This window comes from Vittaforma corneae (genome assembly GCF_000231115.1).
Source record: "Vittaforma corneae ATCC 50505 unplaced genomic scaffold supercont1.8, whole genome shotgun sequence".
NCBI classification, from domain to species: domain Eukaryota; kingdom Fungi; phylum Microsporidia; family Nosematidae; genus Vittaforma; species Vittaforma corneae.
This window is the reverse complement of record NW_006889841.1, coordinates 48,710-66,947: the sequence shown is the minus strand read 5'-3', so window position 1 is coordinate 66,947 and position 18,238 is coordinate 48,710. Positions and strand designations below refer to the sequence as shown.

General features: G+C 38.2%; 11 protein-coding genes across 11 annotated transcripts; 5 read left to right on the top strand and 6 right to left on the bottom strand.

Moving 5' to 3' along the window:
* Positions 1 to 66: 66 nt before the first annotated feature.
* On the bottom strand, positions 67 to 1,785 carry VICG_01076 (uncharacterized protein; the record flags this gene model as incomplete). The annotated part of the gene is made up of 1 exon (XM_007604460.1): positions 67 to 1,785. One exon carries the CDS (start codon positions 1,783 to 1,785, stop codon positions 67 to 69), a length of 1,719 nt encoding a protein of 572 aa, XP_007604522.1.
* A 214-nt stretch (positions 1,786 to 1,999) lies between these two features.
* Positions 2,000 to 2,230, bottom strand: VICG_01075 (uncharacterized protein; the record flags this gene model as incomplete). The annotated part of the gene is made up of 1 exon (XM_007604459.1): positions 2,000 to 2,230. One exon carries the CDS (start codon positions 2,228 to 2,230, stop codon positions 2,000 to 2,002), a length of 231 nt encoding a protein of 76 aa, XP_007604521.1.
* Positions 2,231 to 2,369: 139 nt separating this feature from the next.
* VICG_01074 (23S rRNA (uridine(2552)-2'-O-)-methyltransferase) lies at positions 2,370 to 3,146 on the top strand (the record flags this gene model as incomplete). Its single annotated transcript, XM_007604458.1, has 1 exon — positions 2,370 to 3,146. The coding sequence occupies one exon, from the start codon at positions 2,370 to 2,372 to the stop codon at positions 3,144 to 3,146; it is 777 nt and encodes a 258-aa protein (XP_007604520.1).
* A 95-nt stretch (positions 3,147 to 3,241) lies between these two features.
* On the top strand, positions 3,242 to 4,288 carry VICG_01073 (deoxyhypusine synthase; the record flags this gene model as incomplete). Its single annotated transcript, XM_007604457.1, has 1 exon — positions 3,242 to 4,288. One exon carries the CDS (start codon positions 3,242 to 3,244, stop codon positions 4,286 to 4,288), a length of 1,047 nt encoding a protein of 348 aa, XP_007604519.1.
* A 157-nt stretch (positions 4,289 to 4,445) lies between these two features.
* On the bottom strand, positions 4,446 to 5,180 carry VICG_01072 (uncharacterized protein; the record flags this gene model as incomplete). The annotated part of the gene is made up of 1 exon (XM_007604456.1): positions 4,446 to 5,180. The coding sequence occupies one exon, from the start codon at positions 5,178 to 5,180 to the stop codon at positions 4,446 to 4,448; it is 735 nt and encodes a 244-aa protein (XP_007604518.1).
* A 560-nt stretch (positions 5,181 to 5,740) lies between these two features.
* On the bottom strand, positions 5,741 to 6,961 carry VICG_01071 (uncharacterized protein; the record flags this gene model as incomplete). Its single annotated transcript, XM_007604455.1, has 1 exon — positions 5,741 to 6,961. One exon carries the CDS (start codon positions 6,959 to 6,961, stop codon positions 5,741 to 5,743), a length of 1,221 nt encoding a protein of 406 aa, XP_007604517.1.
* A 175-nt stretch (positions 6,962 to 7,136) lies between these two features.
* VICG_01070 (uncharacterized protein) lies at positions 7,137 to 11,651 on the bottom strand (the record flags this gene model as incomplete). The annotated part of the gene is made up of 1 exon (XM_007604454.1): positions 7,137 to 11,651. One exon carries the CDS (start codon positions 11,649 to 11,651, stop codon positions 7,137 to 7,139), a length of 4,515 nt encoding a protein of 1,504 aa, XP_007604516.1.
* A 530-nt stretch (positions 11,652 to 12,181) lies between these two features.
* Positions 12,182 to 13,651, top strand: VICG_01069 (uncharacterized protein; the record flags this gene model as incomplete). The annotated part of the gene is made up of 1 exon (XM_007604453.1): positions 12,182 to 13,651. The coding sequence occupies one exon, from the start codon at positions 12,182 to 12,184 to the stop codon at positions 13,649 to 13,651; it is 1,470 nt and encodes a 489-aa protein (XP_007604515.1).
* A 343-nt stretch (positions 13,652 to 13,994) lies between these two features.
* Positions 13,995 to 14,924, top strand: VICG_01068 (tRNA dihydrouridine synthase A; the record flags this gene model as incomplete). Its single annotated transcript, XM_007604452.1, has 1 exon — positions 13,995 to 14,924. The coding sequence occupies one exon, from the start codon at positions 13,995 to 13,997 to the stop codon at positions 14,922 to 14,924; it is 930 nt and encodes a 309-aa protein (XP_007604514.1).
* Positions 14,925 to 15,317: 393 nt separating this feature from the next.
* VICG_01067 (uncharacterized protein) lies at positions 15,318 to 16,718 on the top strand (the record flags this gene model as incomplete). Its single annotated transcript, XM_007604451.1, has 1 exon — positions 15,318 to 16,718. One exon carries the CDS (start codon positions 15,318 to 15,320, stop codon positions 16,716 to 16,718), a length of 1,401 nt encoding a protein of 466 aa, XP_007604513.1.
* Positions 16,719 to 16,750: 32 nt separating this feature from the next.
* VICG_01066 (uncharacterized protein) lies at positions 16,751 to 18,118 on the bottom strand (the record flags this gene model as incomplete). The annotated part of the gene is made up of 1 exon (XM_007604450.1): positions 16,751 to 18,118. One exon carries the CDS (start codon positions 18,116 to 18,118, stop codon positions 16,751 to 16,753), a length of 1,368 nt encoding a protein of 455 aa, XP_007604512.1.
* Positions 18,119 to 18,238: the final 120 nt, after the last annotated feature.

The following is an 18,238-nucleotide window of genomic DNA, read 5'->3' as shown; positions in this document are numbered from 1 at the left end:
ACAAACAAGTGTAATTTAAACATTTAATACATAATACGTTCTTTCTTTGAATTGACAAGCGCCAATCTATGTTTTTCTAAATCCGCATTTCTGCGTATTGAAAACAATCTCCCAGTTCCTTGAAATATACTCCAATATTTTCCTGCAGGCACCGTTCTTTGCATCTTGCTTGTCATATTCATATCCAGAAACAAAGCTTATGTCAAGAAAGGTTGCCGTGCATATGAAGACATCATTTTCTCGGACAGTCTCAAACTCTGGGAAGCAGATTTGATAATGCATGCAGAACTTCCTCACAGTTTCAGTATAGCTGTAGCGTGTGTCTTTACAATCTAAAATTATCTGCTTGAAGGCTGCTGTATCAGGATAGGTGATTTTATTTTGTGGCTTTAAATATGTGTTGCCAGTGTCTTGGTCCTCTTCGCTATTAGATTTGTTGGCATCATGTAGTGTGCTGGTATTTAGCACTGTATGGTACTTACTAGGATTGCTGGAAACTTCTTCATACGTTTTTGATTTTATGCTGGTTTCAGGTATCTTTTGTATACCATTTGGCTCCGTTATAGTGCATCTTCCATCACTTTCCCATGGAATTTTTAAATTATTAGTTTTCTGTACGATTGCCGACGCCTGTGCATCATCATTTACATTGACGCTGTCAATTTGGATGTTTAATTTTGCTGTCCTAAATGAAGGATCCAAATTATCACTCACAAGGCTATTGCTTAACATGATATTGCTGTCCACTGTATCATTACTGATTAAGCTAGAATTCAAGAGTGAGAATTTAGGATTCAAGGTATCAGAAGTATTCATACCAATCTGATAGCTATCTTCCTCTGTATTTGTTGTTAAAAATTCCGCATTGGCAAATGCACCATTTTTCACATTCTTTTTCCCAGGCATTCCCCTCAGCTTGGCTCTTTTTATAACTCTATCTACATTTCTAATACTGATCAGGCCTAGGAAGATCATTTCAAAAGCTCTTTCAATAAAATTAGATAGCACGGATGATTGGATAGCCGTAGTGCTTATAGTAGACTCTGCTTGTCTGCTATATGCCAAGGGAATATTCAATACATTCTTTACACCAGAAATACTATCATTACGAACTGCACTATCGTCTCTTTCAGTTACGCTCTTGTTGCTAGTAATGCTGATCGGCAAGTCTTTGATATCAGAATTGCTTTCCACCAAGCTTATGTTGAAACTGTCGCATGTAGATACTTTCATATCATTTATTTCGCTGTTTATCTTATTTTCGTAACTTTTTATTATGCTATTGTTGTTTAGCAGTACAGAGCTGCTTTCATCCTCGGCCAATTCGCTATTACATGCTGATCTTTTGCTTTCTAAAATATTTAGTAAATACATACTGCTATCCATTTTTCTTTGAATGCCAATGAGCTTCTGTGCGCCTTTGAGTCTTTTACAGTCCTCACTGAAGCAGCTGTAAAAATCAACCTTTGAGGAAACTAAGGCGGCCTGGGCCGCGTTTTTTTCCTGCCTAGCACACGAGGCTCTAAACTCTTCATGCTTTATTTTCTCGTCCCGCTCAAATTTCTTTTTTATACAGGAATGTGCAATCTCAACTATCTCTATCGCTTTTCGAAATAGGACTTCAAGAGCATTTGGCATATCTTTTTCAATAGAAACCACAAGCCCAATGAACTTCAAAGTCAGAAGGGCTCCGTCTGTTTTTAAATCTATTTCTCGCATGTTTGGAAATCTTCTAAGGAGCTTTGATTTGAACTCAATGGCTAGCTGCTCAATCCCCAAGGCCATCATGGCTAAAATTTTTTGCATAATGAAAGTCATAAACATAGGCTAATATAGGCAAATTATAGGCATACGCATCAATATCTAAAGTTGGATTTATCACACAATCACATTTTGTGATTTAAATCGGTGGCTTTGAAACATGCACTAATATTTAAATTTTTGATGAGTTTATTGATTTACACCAGCAAGGTTGGGGAATGTTCGTCAATTACTAATTCTAAAACAACTCATAGATCATGAACAGTATGTTTGCTGCAACTAATGGAATCTCCAATGTCTTGACCATTGCTATTACCTCAACAATCTTTCTGTTTGTCGGATGAAGCGCAGATCTATGCTCCTTGCGCAGCGATAGGCCAATCCTGCTCAGAAATCTTCTATCATCGAGAATTATAAATGCATTTAGAATCAGAACAACAGAGTAAAGCAAAGAAATTAGACCAAACATGGGTCTGAATTTTAAACTGGGTATAACGAAGTACTATGAGGAGCACAAGAGAAAACCACAATGCAATAGCATGGTTTACCAAGATGCTTGCCAAGGCTCATTATGCATCGTTTTAGCTATTTTCAGTCCTAACCTCCACATGGGAATTCCAAGCAAAGATAGAAGAGACTACTATTACTACCAAGCAAAAGCATTAGGATACAGAGCTAGAAGTGCATTCAAGCTGCTGGATATAAACGAAGCATACAGAATCTTGGAAAGCGCCTCTAAAGTAATTGATCTCTGTGCTGCACCGGGGTCTTGGAGTCAAGTACTGGCAAGCCACACAAAGGCTAAAATTGTTGCTGTTGACATACAGGATATGGCGCCTATCAATGGTGTCACTATTTTAAAGGAAGATATTACATCAGGTGAGTGTTTGAATAAGATCTTTGAGGTATTTGATGGTGAAAAGGCTGATTTGATTGTCTGTGATGGCGCGCCTGATGTAACTGGATTCCACGACCTGGATGAATTTTTACAGTTGGATTTGTTGAAGTCCGCCTTGCATATCTGCACAAAGACCTTAAAGACAGGCAGTAATTTTGTAGGCAAATGCTTTAGAGGTGCTTATAGTGGATACATTGTACACCACTTTTTGAAATTTTTTGACAGGGTTGATCTTGTAAAGCCAAGAGCAAGCAGACACGTGTCTATAGAGTGTTTTTTGGTATGTTTCGGGTTCAAAGATGCAAATAATAATCCATTTGAAATTGATGTCGACTGTGATCCTGTAAATGTTAGAGTGGTCACCTGTGGAGATGGGCCGGATCCAGATTTTGCAAACGAGAAGGAGGTAGAGACAATACATCCAATTTCACCACCGATCAATCCACCATATGAAGAATTGGTAGATTTTAGAAAAAGACATGGCTAGCATCTAAACCGTTATTTCTATGTTGAGTTTAAAAATTTTCAACTTTCACATTTGTGCTTTCAAGACTTTTCTCTAAGGCCCATACGGTCCTACCAATGGAAGATAAAAAGACATGTGTAGCAGATTTAGCTTCGCAAAAAGACGATAAATTGAAATTTGAGGAAAAAGTTGTGGGGTTGGACTTTGAGCAGAACATAACAATCGATGATATTCTAATGTCGTTTGCAACAACGGGATTTCAAGCCACAAACGTCCACAAGGCTATCCAAGAAATCAAAAGAATGAGACAGGCAAATGCCAGGATATATCTGGGATGTACATCCAACATGATGAGCTGCGGTGTGCGGGAAATTATTAAATTTCTTGCCAAAAGCAAGTATTTTGAAGTAATGGTTGTTACAGGTGGTGGTGTGGAAGAAGATTTGATCAAATGCATGCTGCCCACATATGTTGGGTCATTTGATTTGGATGGGCAAACGCTCAGAGACAATGGATGGAATAGAATAGGAAATCTTGTTATAAGCAATGACAACTATGCGGCTTTTGAGAGCTGGTTTAACAAAACGATGGATGAGTTGATATCAGGAGAGACAGAGGAATATCCAAATTCTAAGATCAGCCATAGAGGCACAAAGGAATACACAGAGGAGAACCCATTAATTTTGACACCATCGAAGTTTGTTAGATACCTGGGGAAGAAAATCAACAACGAGGACAGTGTGTTGTACTGGTGCTATAGAAACAACATCAATGTGTATTCACCAGCGATTACGGATGGGTCGTTGGGCGATCTTTTGACATTCTACAACAGAAAACAGGCTTTCAAGCTCGACATTGTGGAAGATATTACAGGAATTAATTTTGAGTGCTTGGGCCATAGAGAAAATGGTGCTATAATTCTTGGAGGTGGTCTTGTCAAGCATCATATTCTCAATGGAAATTTGTTTAACGATGGCCTTGATTACTGCGTGATCGTTAATACGGCAGTCGAATATGATGGGTCTGATACTGGAGCGTCACTTGGAGAAGCATACAGCTGGGGCAAGGTTAAGTCAGGAAGGACAGCTTTGAAGGTCTATGGGGATGCATCTGTGATATTCCCACTTATTGTGTATGGCGCATTTAAGTCTAAAAGGCTTTAGTTAGGTTAATAGGGCTTTCACAGCGAGGTTCTAAGAATATTATTTTAATAAATATATCCTCTTCATTTATGCACGAAAAAATCCTTCTTTATTAAGCATTGATCAATTTATTAATATATTACTTCCTATACCACCAAATAGAAGATTGATTAAGGCATCATTGGGACTTGTTAGCAAATGAGGTTTGTTTACCACGCTCACTTTCTGTCGTTTTGCCAGGTCTTTTGAATTTCCAAACAATTTCTGCTTTGGGCTGGTCCTTATGTGCCTGGAAAGTCAAGTATAAGCCAAATATGGTACTTACATAAAGGAATACAAGAAGCGCAGTCTCGAACTTCATAGACAGCAATACATCCCTGGACTTTGTATTACCGAATGTTGAATCATCTTCTATTTTGCTACAGATTATTGGATAGACTGTAATGCAGTACGCAAGATAGCCGAAAACAGTCAAAAATAGTATCTTAAAAGATTTGAACTTGTTTTCTGGCTCTGTTGTAGGATTAACATAGGAAAAAAGAGGATGTATGAGAAGTACAATGTCTATAAGAATGCAAAAAATTGCTATCTCTTTGAAGATGCCATATTCAGTCACAAAACAGGGTGTAACTGTGTTGTTAAAGTAGTAGAAGTACAGAGCAAAGATACACTTTGTCATAAGTAATGACAGGCATGGCAGCAAAGAAGCTTTTATAAACTTGTAGTACTTTTTCTTGCTGTCTCCGTGCGTCCAGAGTAAGACTATGATTGAGCATACAATAGTGGTAGCAATCGCAGGATTGATGCTTAAAGCGAACAATTTTCCTATAACAGTATGAATTTCCTCATTCCTACTAATACTTTCTCCCACTTCCCAACAGCCTTCTTTTATACTTTGGAAGATTTTCCACATGGCATCCAAAAATTTTGTGTTTTCATACACGCACCAAGAAGCATCCAGTGAGACACCTCAGCAATATGCCAGTCGCTGTCATTGCATTCTTGTTAGTATCACATAAATTGATTCAGCTTCAAGAAGTGACACCAAGGTTGAAGATGCTGGAAAACTGTGCCAAAACCAAAGCATATTACATTAAATAGTGCTGTTGGTGTTCATGCAACCAAAGAAAAGAACTGTCCTGTGGACTTTTATGCTAATCACAAAGACATATGCCTAAAGGCCTTAAGAATACCACGTGTCTCGATCTATGGGTCTAAACTTAGTTTTTCAGACAGTCGTCCGTGTCTTTTTATAGAAAAGCTATCGAAAAGATTGTTGGATCTATGCAACATAATTATTGGTTTAGTAAAGTAACAAAAATAAATTTATTGACCCACTTTTTATGACGCACAGCTTAAGCTTATAAACGCTATTAGAAAATGGTGTTGCAGAAATAGTGTGCATGTGTCTATCTGTCATTTGCGCATAAGCTTTAATTAAGGCATCGTAGTATTAAATGACTGGCTGTATTTTCATACTAGCCCATCTATATCCGATTTTACATTGCCATCGTCCACTTGATCTGGAATGGTTGTCTTTTTGTTTTTTCTTCCATCAACCTTGCTCCTCTTAAATCTTCCCAGCTGTTCAGGTTTGAAGCTGGCTGAACCAATGTAAACATCGTAGAAGTATTCAAGCTCAGCTAATGTCAAATATGCCTGTATCTCCTTTGCTATATACTCAGCATCTGCAGCCGAAATATACTTGTCCTGGCTAATAATCAGTCTAAAAAGGTGTTGCTGTAGAAACCTCACAAAACTGTGATATCCTTTAATATTCACTCTAAACTCAGCAATTGAAGAATGTCTTGGCCGCGTGGGAATTGGAATGTTGTTGTTTGTGAACAGTGTTTGATCAACAAACTCTCGGAGGTCAAACCGATCATACAAGTCAGGATTAACATCAGGTTCTATCATTCTGAGTTCATGCGAAATTTTTGGCAGTTCTATTTTCTGGTCTGTCTTATAGTTAATTGGGACCGATGGTTCGTAGTACAATGCTTTCTTCTTCCTTAAAGTAACGTTTGGATCATTCAAAAAATCTTTTATTGAATGCTCGTTTGTCCTGTTTGGAAACCGTTCGTTGCTGTAAAACGTCCTTTTGGTAAGCCTCCTACGCTCCTTGAGGGAAAGACCAGGTGTGCATTCCTCCGCGATCTGTGGCAACACCTCATCAGAAAGATGCTTAAAGAATGTGGCGTCGTTATAGATATTGAGATGGGTGGGTCGTCTTTCTGGATATCTTGGACTAAATTCGGGCAGATAAAATTTCTGGGGAATATCAGATTTTGGAATTGGCCTATTGCTATATTCATGTAGATGTTTCAGGAGGGCGTATACAAGCTGAGAGTCTGCATTTTCTGGTAGATTTTCATAGTCAACTAAGCTGTTGTTATAGGAAATAACCTTTATTAGTCTCTTCTTTATAAGATCGGCCAGTATTGCTTTCTTTTCAAATAAATTTATCTTCGATAAAAACCCGAACTTCTTCAGCTGCTCATCAACCTCCCATTCGCTCAAGCTTCCAATTGAAGAATGCAGCTCAAGTATTTCCAGCTGGTCGATATCCATCAGAATAAGAAGCTTTCTAGATTGTTTTTCAATGGGAACTGAGGATCTAAGTATTGAATTTAGATTCTTGGATAGAAAATCTGCCATTAGTTTTACGTGTGAATCGTTAAAAATTTTCTTCATAGTATTCTTCTGCTTATGTGGGTTTAAAACGAGGAAAAAATAGTCGTAGCTATCAAGATGCCATGCATGTAGACGCTGTGGGGAAGCAGAAGCGGTTATAAAAGTGCACAGAATACAAAGTAATGTTAATCTAAGGATGGTCTGTATAAAAAGAACAAATACGGCAATTTACTGTTCATTCTGGCATCATAAGCACCCTCACCCCATCATATAGAAACCAGTTCTTCAATTGTTCTTTTATTAATCTTATTGAGCTAGTGATTAGCTTTCCATTATGACTGGTTCTTGAGTATTTCTTCTTTAGTCTGTTTAACTCATTTTCCAGGTCTCCCCAGGACCGTATTTCTGCAATATTCTGAATGGTGGAGTCAAATAGATGTTCAATGTTAAAGGAGGCAATAATATTCCTTATAACATCAACAGAATTAATCAAAGGAGACTCAAAAATTGAGGTCTGTTCTTTCTTAAAGCTGTCTATCTCTTTCTGAAGCTGCTGTGCCATCCCAGCTATCACAGACCTCGAATCATTGTACTTAAGACAATTGGAGCATATCCTTTCAAGACTAATTATAAAAGCATCTATGCTCTGGTAGACAGACAGATTCGCTTCAATATCATGGAAGCTGACAGGATGCCGTACAATATCGGCATAGTTCTTAAGCTCCGTGGTATCAACAGGGTAGCAAAAGGCTGCATATGAGGGGTTGTCTTTTAGTCGTTCTAGGAAACCTCCACATATTCTCCTACTCTCCTCAGTCATAGGACGTATCTTCTCTTTGATAAACGCATTGTTCAAGAAGACATACTCAATGTAGCTGTAAAGGGACTTAGCTGTTTGATACATCTTGCTTACGACTAGATTGTAGCTAAGGACAAAAATCAGAGACTTTTCTACTTCCTGGAACACCTGAACATAAGTCAAATTAGTGGCTATTTCATCTTGGCCATCTGCAGGCATTTTATGGGTATGCACAACTTCTAGAATCTGATCTGACGTCAGTGGATCCCACTGGAAAAATCCTGTAGGCTTACTTTTCGAAATGCACTCATCTATCTTCTCGGACCCCTTGTTTTCTCTATACTTATTTATAAGCATTAGTGCAATGTCACTCTTCTTTACCCTAATTTTAGTTTTCTTTATTTTGAATCGTATAATGTATTCGTTTGTGTGCTTGACTAAATATCGTGGAGGAGTCAGCCTTATCTTTAAGCATTTGAACAGTGGGACAGAATCCTTAATGGTTTTGCTTCTAAAGTTCTTTATTCTGGGGAGTCTCAACGTATAGGATTCCTCAAAAGCAGCAATCCTCAGTTCCTGGAAATTGCTGATTCTAATCCTCTTTGTGGCAGAAGGCATTTTGAGAATGGAAAGTCTATTGTCATTCTCTCTGGCATAGTCGTATTTAGAAATAATATATTCTGAATAGTCAGAGAGGATAAGAAACTTACCCTCAATCATTGAAAACATCTTCTGGACCAGATCTGCTATGCCAACATGGAATGGATGATGTTTGTATATGCTGTAAAGAGTTTCGGTACATTTAGAAAGGCATACTCTCAACCTTTCTGTTAAATTCACTTCATATTCATTTGTATCTAGTAAATGCACTCTTAGATTTAAAAGCATTATTCTAAGGATAATTCCAAGTATTGATTTGGCAACAAAGGATGTCTCTTCTAATGCCAAGGACAGCACAAAGGGAAGAGCGTCAGAGAAGAGAAGAATGAGCCCTTCAATAGCAACAAACCTGACAGAATGCAGATTTGGGTACCTGCAGAGATTTTCCAGGGTAGATCGTTTGATGCTTACTTTGTTATAAAAAGCCAATCTAATGTAAGAAAGAATACAAATTTTAGTGATAATGTTATTGTTGGAAGGGAACACCATGTCGGAAATTCTGAATCTTTCTAGCTCACTGATGCATCTGCTTAACAGCTGTTCGCAGTTTGCATTATTCTTATCACTCTTATTGATACTAGTATTCATGTTGGCAACTTCAGCTTCATTAAAATTGGTTCTAATAGTGTCATATGCATAATTAGCAGTGTAGTTAATATTTTTATGAAACGTGCTGTCAATATGACCCACAACATCACCAAAATCCACATCGTTTCCACTGCTAAATGCAATGCTGTTTATCACTCGTTCAGACTCTGAAGCGGGCGAGTTATAGCACATTAGAAAGCATGTGTGGATACAAAATAAGTTAATGGCATTAGCAACATACCATGAATCCTCGAATTGGCTCAGAGAATTGTCGTTGAATTTTAGAATGTTTTCCAAGAAGGCCAAGACTATTTTAGAGTTTGAAATCACACACTCTTCTTTAAAGTTGATTTGAGAAATACTATCAACAAGATGCTTTTGAATGAAGTAGGAAATAAGCCCAAACTCGTTACTCTTCAAAATAGTAGAATTAGGAACACAGTAGGTTCTTATAAAATACTGAATGATTCTTTGAAGACCATCATAGTCCTCAATTTTGATTGATCTGAGGATATAGGCTATCTTTGCTCTGATCTTATAGAATATGTGGAAATTATCGAGAAGCCTCTCAAGAGCCTCGCAGGAGGAGAGTGATGGCTTTGTCCCCAGATTGTAAATGGCCTCTAGCTGTCCTATAACACTTTTGTCTTGTAGCTGCTCAATGTGCATGTAGTCGGGCTGTTCTACTGTATACTCAAATATATTCAATCTCTTAGGATCTACACGTATGTAAAGTAAAGGCATTGTTTCCTCTTCATCATCTTTTTTCTTCTTTTTTGTTCTCGTATGGTAGTAGAATACATTCTCGTTTCCAAAAGCAATGGAATGGTCAAAGCCACCCTCCAATTCTACAGATTTGATATCTACATTGCCAAGCAGTCTCTTGTTTGCACCAGGCAAGAGGGATGTGGATGTGTAGGATGCATTAACCTTAACGCTGTTCTTCTTTTTATTTATTTGGAACTGAAGCTTAACCCGCATGAGCCCAGGCCTGAATACATAGAAATCAAAGAAGGATCTGAGATCTTTGCCTGTGGCATCTTTGACTATTTTAATAAACCGGGGTGTGAAACATCTTTTGAGGTCTTGAAAGGTAGTATGAGAGGATATTTCAGCATTGCTAATGGCCCATATGCTGTGAGTATTGCTGCTGTCATTGGCACCATTGTTAATACTATTATTGGATGTTGGCACATCAATGTTACTGTTAGCATTGCTTGAATTGCTAGATGCACTGCCACTGTCCTTTGCTACGCTTCGCAGCTCTATTAGCTCATCTGATATCTTCTGAAGGAATGCAAAGCTAAGATTGGCTTCCATCGAGTGAAACACAAGTCTAGCTTTCTTTCTAAAAAATTCGGAATGCACCTCACTTTCTTTTCTAAAAGTGTAGAAAAGAGGATACTCATGAACATCTTCGTTGACCACAAACTGCTTATCTTCAAAATAGTTATAAAGAAATTCATTGTTTCCAAGAAGATAGCGAATACAATAGTCGCTAAGGTATCCTGAAAATCCAAAATAAATCCAAGAATCATAAGCGCTCCAGTTAAGAAAGTGGTATACCTGCTGGCAAAGAGACTCTGACAGAATCTTCTTCAGAAAATATGCCATTTCAATGTCTCTTTGAGAGGGAAGATAGGTGTATTTAAGAACAACCATATTCTTGGCAACAAGATTTTCAACATCGATGAGGCTAAACACAATATTGCAGGTAGAAAGCTCCTGGGTCTTGGTGAATCCCTCTATATACTTAATAAGAGCTTGAAGGTCGTTCTGAACTTCAGAGTGATCTGTTGATATGCCCTCTGCTGTCATAATATAGGGTATAAGCATCTTTCTCTGATCGTTATCATTGAATATATCACTTTGGTTGTAGGTTCCGACAGCAAACATAAAGTATTTTGGGTGGGAAAAGGCGCTGTAAAGGTAAATAATCATTTTGTCCTCCTCCTTTATTGATTTAAAGGATCCAGAACTAACTACCTTAACCTCCTCAATGTTAGGAATAACATAGTACAGATCAACATTGGTGATGGTGTCTATGTATGGTGCAGCACTGGAAGAGTTATTGTAAAAATTGCATGCAACTACCTCTTTGTGTTTATCTTTATTTGAGACTGGCCTATACCAGAGAATAGCCGGATTATCGGGAGATGGCTTGAATACGATCCTTACTTTTATATTGGAATCTAGACAGTTCTCAGGTATTTTAATTCTAAATGCATCATGTATGAATGCTTTGGCATCAAAAAAAGCCAATTCGCCGGCATCGTTGTTAACCGCCACCATGTCACTGGTATCCATCACTGTGCTGTTATTACTCGTGTCATTGTTGTATAAAGTGGTGATGCATGAAAAATCATTATTTCTAGTAGACAAATTAGCATTTGGATTAAGGATGCTTAGGTCAGCAGAGTGCTTAGACGTGGCGCCATAAATATTTGGGTTTTTTCTTATTTTAATCTTTGCTCCCAGCTTTGCATTCTTAGCTTTATCCTTTGTGTGTTTTGTGTTGTAGTGTTCAATTTCCATTGGCTCAGAAGTCTCCAGTAAGATCACCTCTTCAATTTCCAGATGGGAAGACTTGTATGTAATGTACTTTTCATGGCTTTCCCTGGAAAGAGAGGTTTCAACATATCCTCGGTACAGGTTTTTATTCAAATCCAAGTAGTATACATTTTTTTGATGTGTAACTTTCATGGAGGGTATGGAGAAAGAACAATGAACAGAGATCTAAAAAATTTATTTACAGAGGGCATGCGATGATATTTAGATAGTCTCAATTTACATTCAAAGTAATATTCTGCGGTAGCATTCTATACCAAAGCCTTAGTTTATTTGTCAGAAGACGGATCTTCCTGGCCAACTACAGTCAAGAGAAAACTTTCTATATTAATTTGTCACTTCTGTGTCAACTTTATTATCCAATATTGATTCTATATCGGCCTTTTGGCGAAGGACAGGTTGGGTGTTGCAGTCATGCATATTGCTGTGTTTCTATCCCACTTTATGTGAACCATATTTTACATTCTTAGCCATTCTATTTTATGCCCTTATTTTTTCCATTTGTACTTTTGTTTGCTTGATAAGATCATCAAAACCACTATAAAAGCAAGTGTAATATAAATATGCAATCAATATGCAGTAGCCAACTTTAGATCCAAAGGACATTTACCAGACCATCTTCTCCGTCATTTGTCTCTATTTTTTTGCTTTTTTTAAGCCCATTAATGGCAAAGTCAAGTAGATTGCATGACAAGAGATTCAAAAAGAAATTTAAGGAATGCATCCTGCAATTGGAAACCATGCTCAGCACCAATGGAATCTATTCCAAACAGAAAATTCTCCTTTCCAATCTCCTGGAAGACCTTAGAACACAGCCAATGCTTGACTCAGAAAACTCGTCAAATGTTGAAGTAAAAAATATGTGGGGACAGAAAGACCTCCAGACTGTCCTGAAGGAAAGAAATGACAGAATTTACAATCTTGAGAATGAGCTAGAGGAAATGAGAAGCATGAACTCCAAGCTTTCCGAAGAGAGAAAAAGAATCAAAACGTCTGTTTTAAACAGCAATGGGTCGGAAACCTTGGAAAAGATTATTGAAACGAAAAACAAAGAGCTTTTTAAGGTGAGTTCTGAACTTGAAGGATGCAAAAGCAAAATAAAAGACCTAGAAAATCAGCTTCAAATACAAAAGGAGTCCTGTAATATTTTAAAAGACTCCAACAAAAGGCTTTCAGATATTACCAATAAGAGAAGCCCTCCTCTCATCAATAGAGATTTTCTGCTAGATATTCAGAAATCTATTGATTCTGAACAAGAGCTAATAAAGTTCAAGACGTTGAATGCAGAGCTTGAAAGGGAGCTATCTGTGTTACAGGAAAAGAATAATGTTCTAGAGCAGAGAATTGAGGCTCTTACACAGCTTATCTCAGACTATGAAAGCAAGATAAGGATTAGAGGAACCACAGAAAAATTAGTAAACACAAATGATACTGAGAATGCACTGATGGAAGAGCTTGAAAACATAACAACAGCCTATGATCAAATTTTGGCTGCAAACAAGAAGCTCGAAGAAAGCCTGTCAGAATCACTAAGAAATGCCTCGGAGCACAGGACCGAAAACATTAATCTGAAATGTAAGATCAAGGCCTTAGAAGATAGCAAGCAGTATGTTGAAAGGGAGAAGAGAAGACTAGGTGAATGGAAAGATACTCTTCTAAATGAAACAAGGAGCCTTGAGGAGAAGATTACCAACTTTGATATTCAGTCCTGTGAAAAGGACAGGAAGATCAATGACTATAAGGTTTTGCTAACAACATTGCAGTCCAATATTAGAATACTTGAAAATGAAGTTAATACCATCAATATTGCTTACAGACAGGCACAGAGTGAACTATTTGAGATAAAAAGCGATATTAGGGCACTTCAGGTGGAGTACGGTGATATTAAAAGGATATGCGAGACTTATAAAGGTTTATGTACGGCAGACATTGACATTATTGAGGAGGTTGAACGGTACAAGAAGGTTCTACGATGCTCTTTGTGTGACACAAATATCAAGAATAGTGTTATTTCCAAGTGTATGCATACGTTTTGCGATTCTTGTCTGAATAGCAGGCTCAAAGCAAGACAAAGGAAGTGTCCAAGCTGTCAAATAGAGTTTAATTCAAATGATGTTAAGAAAGTATATTTCTAGGCAAGTAAATCTTCACAGCCAGCAAGGCCAATACTGTGCAGTATTCTATGGCTAGTTAAGTATTAAATTGATGGTCAATTTAAGATGCTAATATGCGTATTCAGTCCTTTATTTTAGACAACCCTCGCCTTAGTTTTTCAATATGCTTTTATTATTGAGACTTCATGCATCAGAACTAGATTAGATCAGCTATGCGCAAGTAAATATGCCCAACATTGAAGCCGAGAAGATGGCCTTGCAATAAATAAAAATAGTTTATTAGTATTGTGCATGGACAAGAATAACTGTCATCTGACAGCTTTTATTTTTTTCATTTCAGCCCCAGCTCCCGAAATAACTGGCCATGGTCATCGAAATCAGTCTGGCTCCTATGCTAAAGATAACAACACCATATTTCAGAATGTTGATCAGAAAGACATCTCCCGATGTTGTACTTTTCACTGAAATGATTGTATCGTCGACTGTTGTAAATGTCACGAATCAGAGGCTCCAGTTCATTCTGGGAAGCCCAGAAGATAAAACAGTAGTACAAATTGGAGGATCAAATCCGGAGGAAATAGCCGAGAGCGTTAAAATATTACAGAAAATGGGCTGGAGACGCTTTAATCTTAACTGTGGATGTCCCTCAGATAGAGTGCAGTCTGGTAAATTTGGTGCCATTCTGATGCTGGAAAAGGAAAGAGTGGCTGAGATAGTCAATGCAGTTCATAACAACACTGGGGCAGTTTTATCATTGAAGATTCGTACGGGCGTCGATGAGAATGATTCTTTTGAATTCTTCAAGGATTTTATAAGGTATATATCTGAGAATACACCCTGCTTTAGGTTCTATGTGCATGCCAGAAAGTGCTGGCTGCACGGACTCAATCCAAAACAGAATAGAAACGTCCCGCCACTGGCATACCAATATGTTTACGATATTAAAGCCCTCTTCCCCCATCTTTTTATAAGTTTGAATGGAGGAATAAGGGAAGATGGAATGGAAATAGTGCGGAACTTAGATGGGATAATGATTGGCAGACATGCCTGGGATAATGTTAGAATATTTGTGCAAATGTGCAGCGCTAACATTAATATGAAGCAAGTTGTAAAAGAATATATTGAAGAGGCATCAAAACTCGAGCCACCAAAGTACCGTTTGATGATGCCTTTGATAAACTATCGGAAGGGAAGATCTCTTAACAAGGTATTTAAGCAGATTGTTAATAATATAATACAGAATGATACTCCATATTCGGAGATCTACTCAAAACTAGAACCTTACATTGACTAGAACAGATACTGTTATGGCTGGGGCCTGTGTGTTAGTTTTTCAATAAATTATGGTGAGTGTTGCAACTGTGGTTTTGACTTGCTTGAAGATCTACTCTATACTCTCCCATTAGCCGAGATGGCATTAGAATCTTTCATTAAAAGAATGGTTATTTACAGGTCTATCATTGCTTAGTCCTGGGCTTCTATAGCTTCTAGCCTCTGGTACTGGAATAAAAGTACGGATCAGGTGATATGTATGTAATTCCATTAAGAAAGTTCCTGGATCCTATCGCTGTTTTGCGTATTTCAAAGTAGCTGATGCCATCTATAAACGAATAGGAGTTGGCTTATCAGACATTCTACTCGGCCTCTAGTTTAAGTTCTAAAACTTGCACTTCCCATTGTGTTTTGGATGAGGAAATCTCTGAAGAACCAGGATCAAACGGACATCTCAGAAGTCCCGGTTTGCAAGCGAATACTTGATTCGACAATAACTGTAGACTGCTTTGATCTTAAAATAACTAATTGCACGCACTATTTTCTTTCCCACTTTCACGCCGACCACTACACAAAACTGAACAAGTCCTTTGAGTTTCCAGTATTCTGTTCAAAAACCACGTCAGAGCTTGTATGTGCAGCACTTGGTGCAAAGGCAGTTGGGCTTGAAATGTATACAAGCTATGACTTTGGTAGTTTCGTAGTTCGGCTCATTGAGGCCAACCACTGCCCTGGTGCTGTGTGCTTTATATTTCTGATAAACAATCAATTTGTCCTGCATACTGGTGACTTCAGGTATTGCAAAGTATACCACACTCTTGATATCAGCTTTAAATGTGTGTATCTTGACAATACATATCAAAACTTCATTTCATTTCCATCGCAAAAAGAGGCTATTTCAAAAATTCTGCAAAGGCTTGATCAAGATAATAGACTGTGCAGACTAAATGTTTGTGTCCTATGTTGCACATACCGCATTGGAAAGGAAAAGATATTTTTGTCCATTGCTGAATATCTTAACGAGAAAGTCCAAGTCACCGAGGACAAGTATGATATTTACAAGTGCTACAGTAGATACACAGTCGATAAAATCAATAGAGATGTGGCAGAAATAGTGAATGAGAGGAGAATGAGTACAAAGACATTTGGATTCGTTAAAAGTGTAACGCTGACAAGAACGCTTCGGACAATCCAAAAGAAAGGCGCATTTAGGAAGACAAAAATGAGCCTGGAGCCGCCAGAAATAGTCAAATATAAAAATGAGCACACCGAACTTTTAGAACAAGTCAACTTTAAAGCCACTCTATGCGAAAGTGCATTGAACATCTCGTGTCCGATTCGAAATAAAGCTCATATACTGTTTAAAGAAAATGCTAAAAATGTGGACTGCGACAGCCTAAGGCTTTATGACGAGTCTTTTTCAGTGTCCGGCTGTGGTTTGGACAATAGCACTGGATCGTTGCGACTTAAACCCTTTGATCGCATCACAACTGAAGAAGCACCCGTCAAAGTCATCAGTACTGCTGATTTGCGCAAACTAAACGAAATTGCTTCAAAAATATATGCTGACAAAATTATTGTGTTGTGTGGGTCAGGCTGGAAAGAAAAGCAAGAATACAAAACATACAGCAGAATGGATGGGAAAAATATAAAAAAAGGGATTGAAATAGTCTATTTTAGATACTCTGAGCATTCCAGCTCGCAAGAACTCGAGGAATTCAAAAGGTCTATTTCATCGAAGTATTTTATTAACACAGTTGTAAACAAACCATTGTGGAAAGGGCAGGGACATCAACTTCATGAAACGAGAAAATAGCTAACAACAGTATTAAAAGTTAAACAAACCATTTATTGACGGTAATTAAACCTGGGAATGTCAAATTTCACTATAAAATCGACCACTCTCCTTTTCAAGTCTGCTATTCTCGAGTCCTTCTCGGCTTTTTGCAAAAACGTCTCGGTATCAAGCTTGCCTGTCTCAGAGTCGCGGCTTGAAAGTGAAAGCTCGGTTGAGAGTTTAATGGCCTCATCAACAAGCAAGCAGACCCTAACAATATCCTCTTTGCACAGCCCTCTTGTTGTTAATGCAGGCGTGCCCAACCGAATTCCTGAAGGTCTTAACGGGGATGTATCCGTAGCAATACAGTTCTTATTCAGATAAATATTAGCCATCTCACACACTTTTTCAACTTCATAACCCCCAACCTTTTCAAGACAAACCAAAATGAGGTGAGACATGGTCCCGCCAGAATAAAGCCTGTATCCCATCTTTTTGAACTGATCCGACATTGTTTGTGCATTCTCATACACATTTTTGACATAGGTGCGATACTCTTCTGTATTTGCTTGTTTCAAAGCCACAGCAAGTGCAGCTATCTTCTGGTTATGGGGTCCTCCCTGTAGTCCTGGAAATACTGCGAAATCAATCAGAGACTTGATATCCACCTCCGTTCCGTTTTTCAAAGCTTTCTTTTTGTAAAATATCATAGCGCTTCTTGGTCCTCGCAAAATTTTGTGTGTCGTGGTTGTCACAACATCGCAGTACTCAAATGGATTGTTCATCAGTCCTGCTGCTATCAGCCCCGAAATGTGAGCCATGTCCATCATCAGATAGGCGTCCTTTGCTATCTCTCGGAACCTCCTATAGTCAAAGTCGCAAGGATAGGCTGATCCACCGCAAATTATTAAATCAGGTTTAAACTCGCTTGCGTCCTTTTCAAGTTTTTCATAGTCAATCTGGCCATCACCCCCGTTCTTGTATAGCCTTGAATTGAAAAATATACTCGAGGCCGATATCTTCTTCTTCTGTGTTTGATAGCCGTGGGATAAATGGCCACCTGAGGGGAGATCAAGTCCCATTATCTTGCCGTCTTTACCAACGAGTGCCGTATACACTGCTATATTGGCGGCTGTCCCGGAGAGCGTCTGCACATTCACATCCCAGACATTTGGATCAAGATTGAACACCTCCAGAGCTCTGGTTTTGCAAATGGTCTCAATGGCATCAATGTACTCATTACCACCGTAATATCTTTGGCCAACCTGTCCTTCAGAGTACTTGTTGGTCAAAACCGAAGCATTTGCCTGAAGAACACTAACCGAGGCAAAATTCTCGCTTGCTATCAATTCGAGTCCCTGTCTTTGTCTTTCTTCCTCTGCCTTTATGAGACTATCAATTTCTGGGTCGAAGTTTTCCAGTCTTTCGTAAATCATCATTAGGGAGGCAAAAAATTTCTGTAACTTGCACTGGCCAATTTCCCATCTCTAGAATGAAGTACTTAGACTACGGCAGTCAATATTATTGTACATTTTGTATATTAAAACCAACTAATAAAT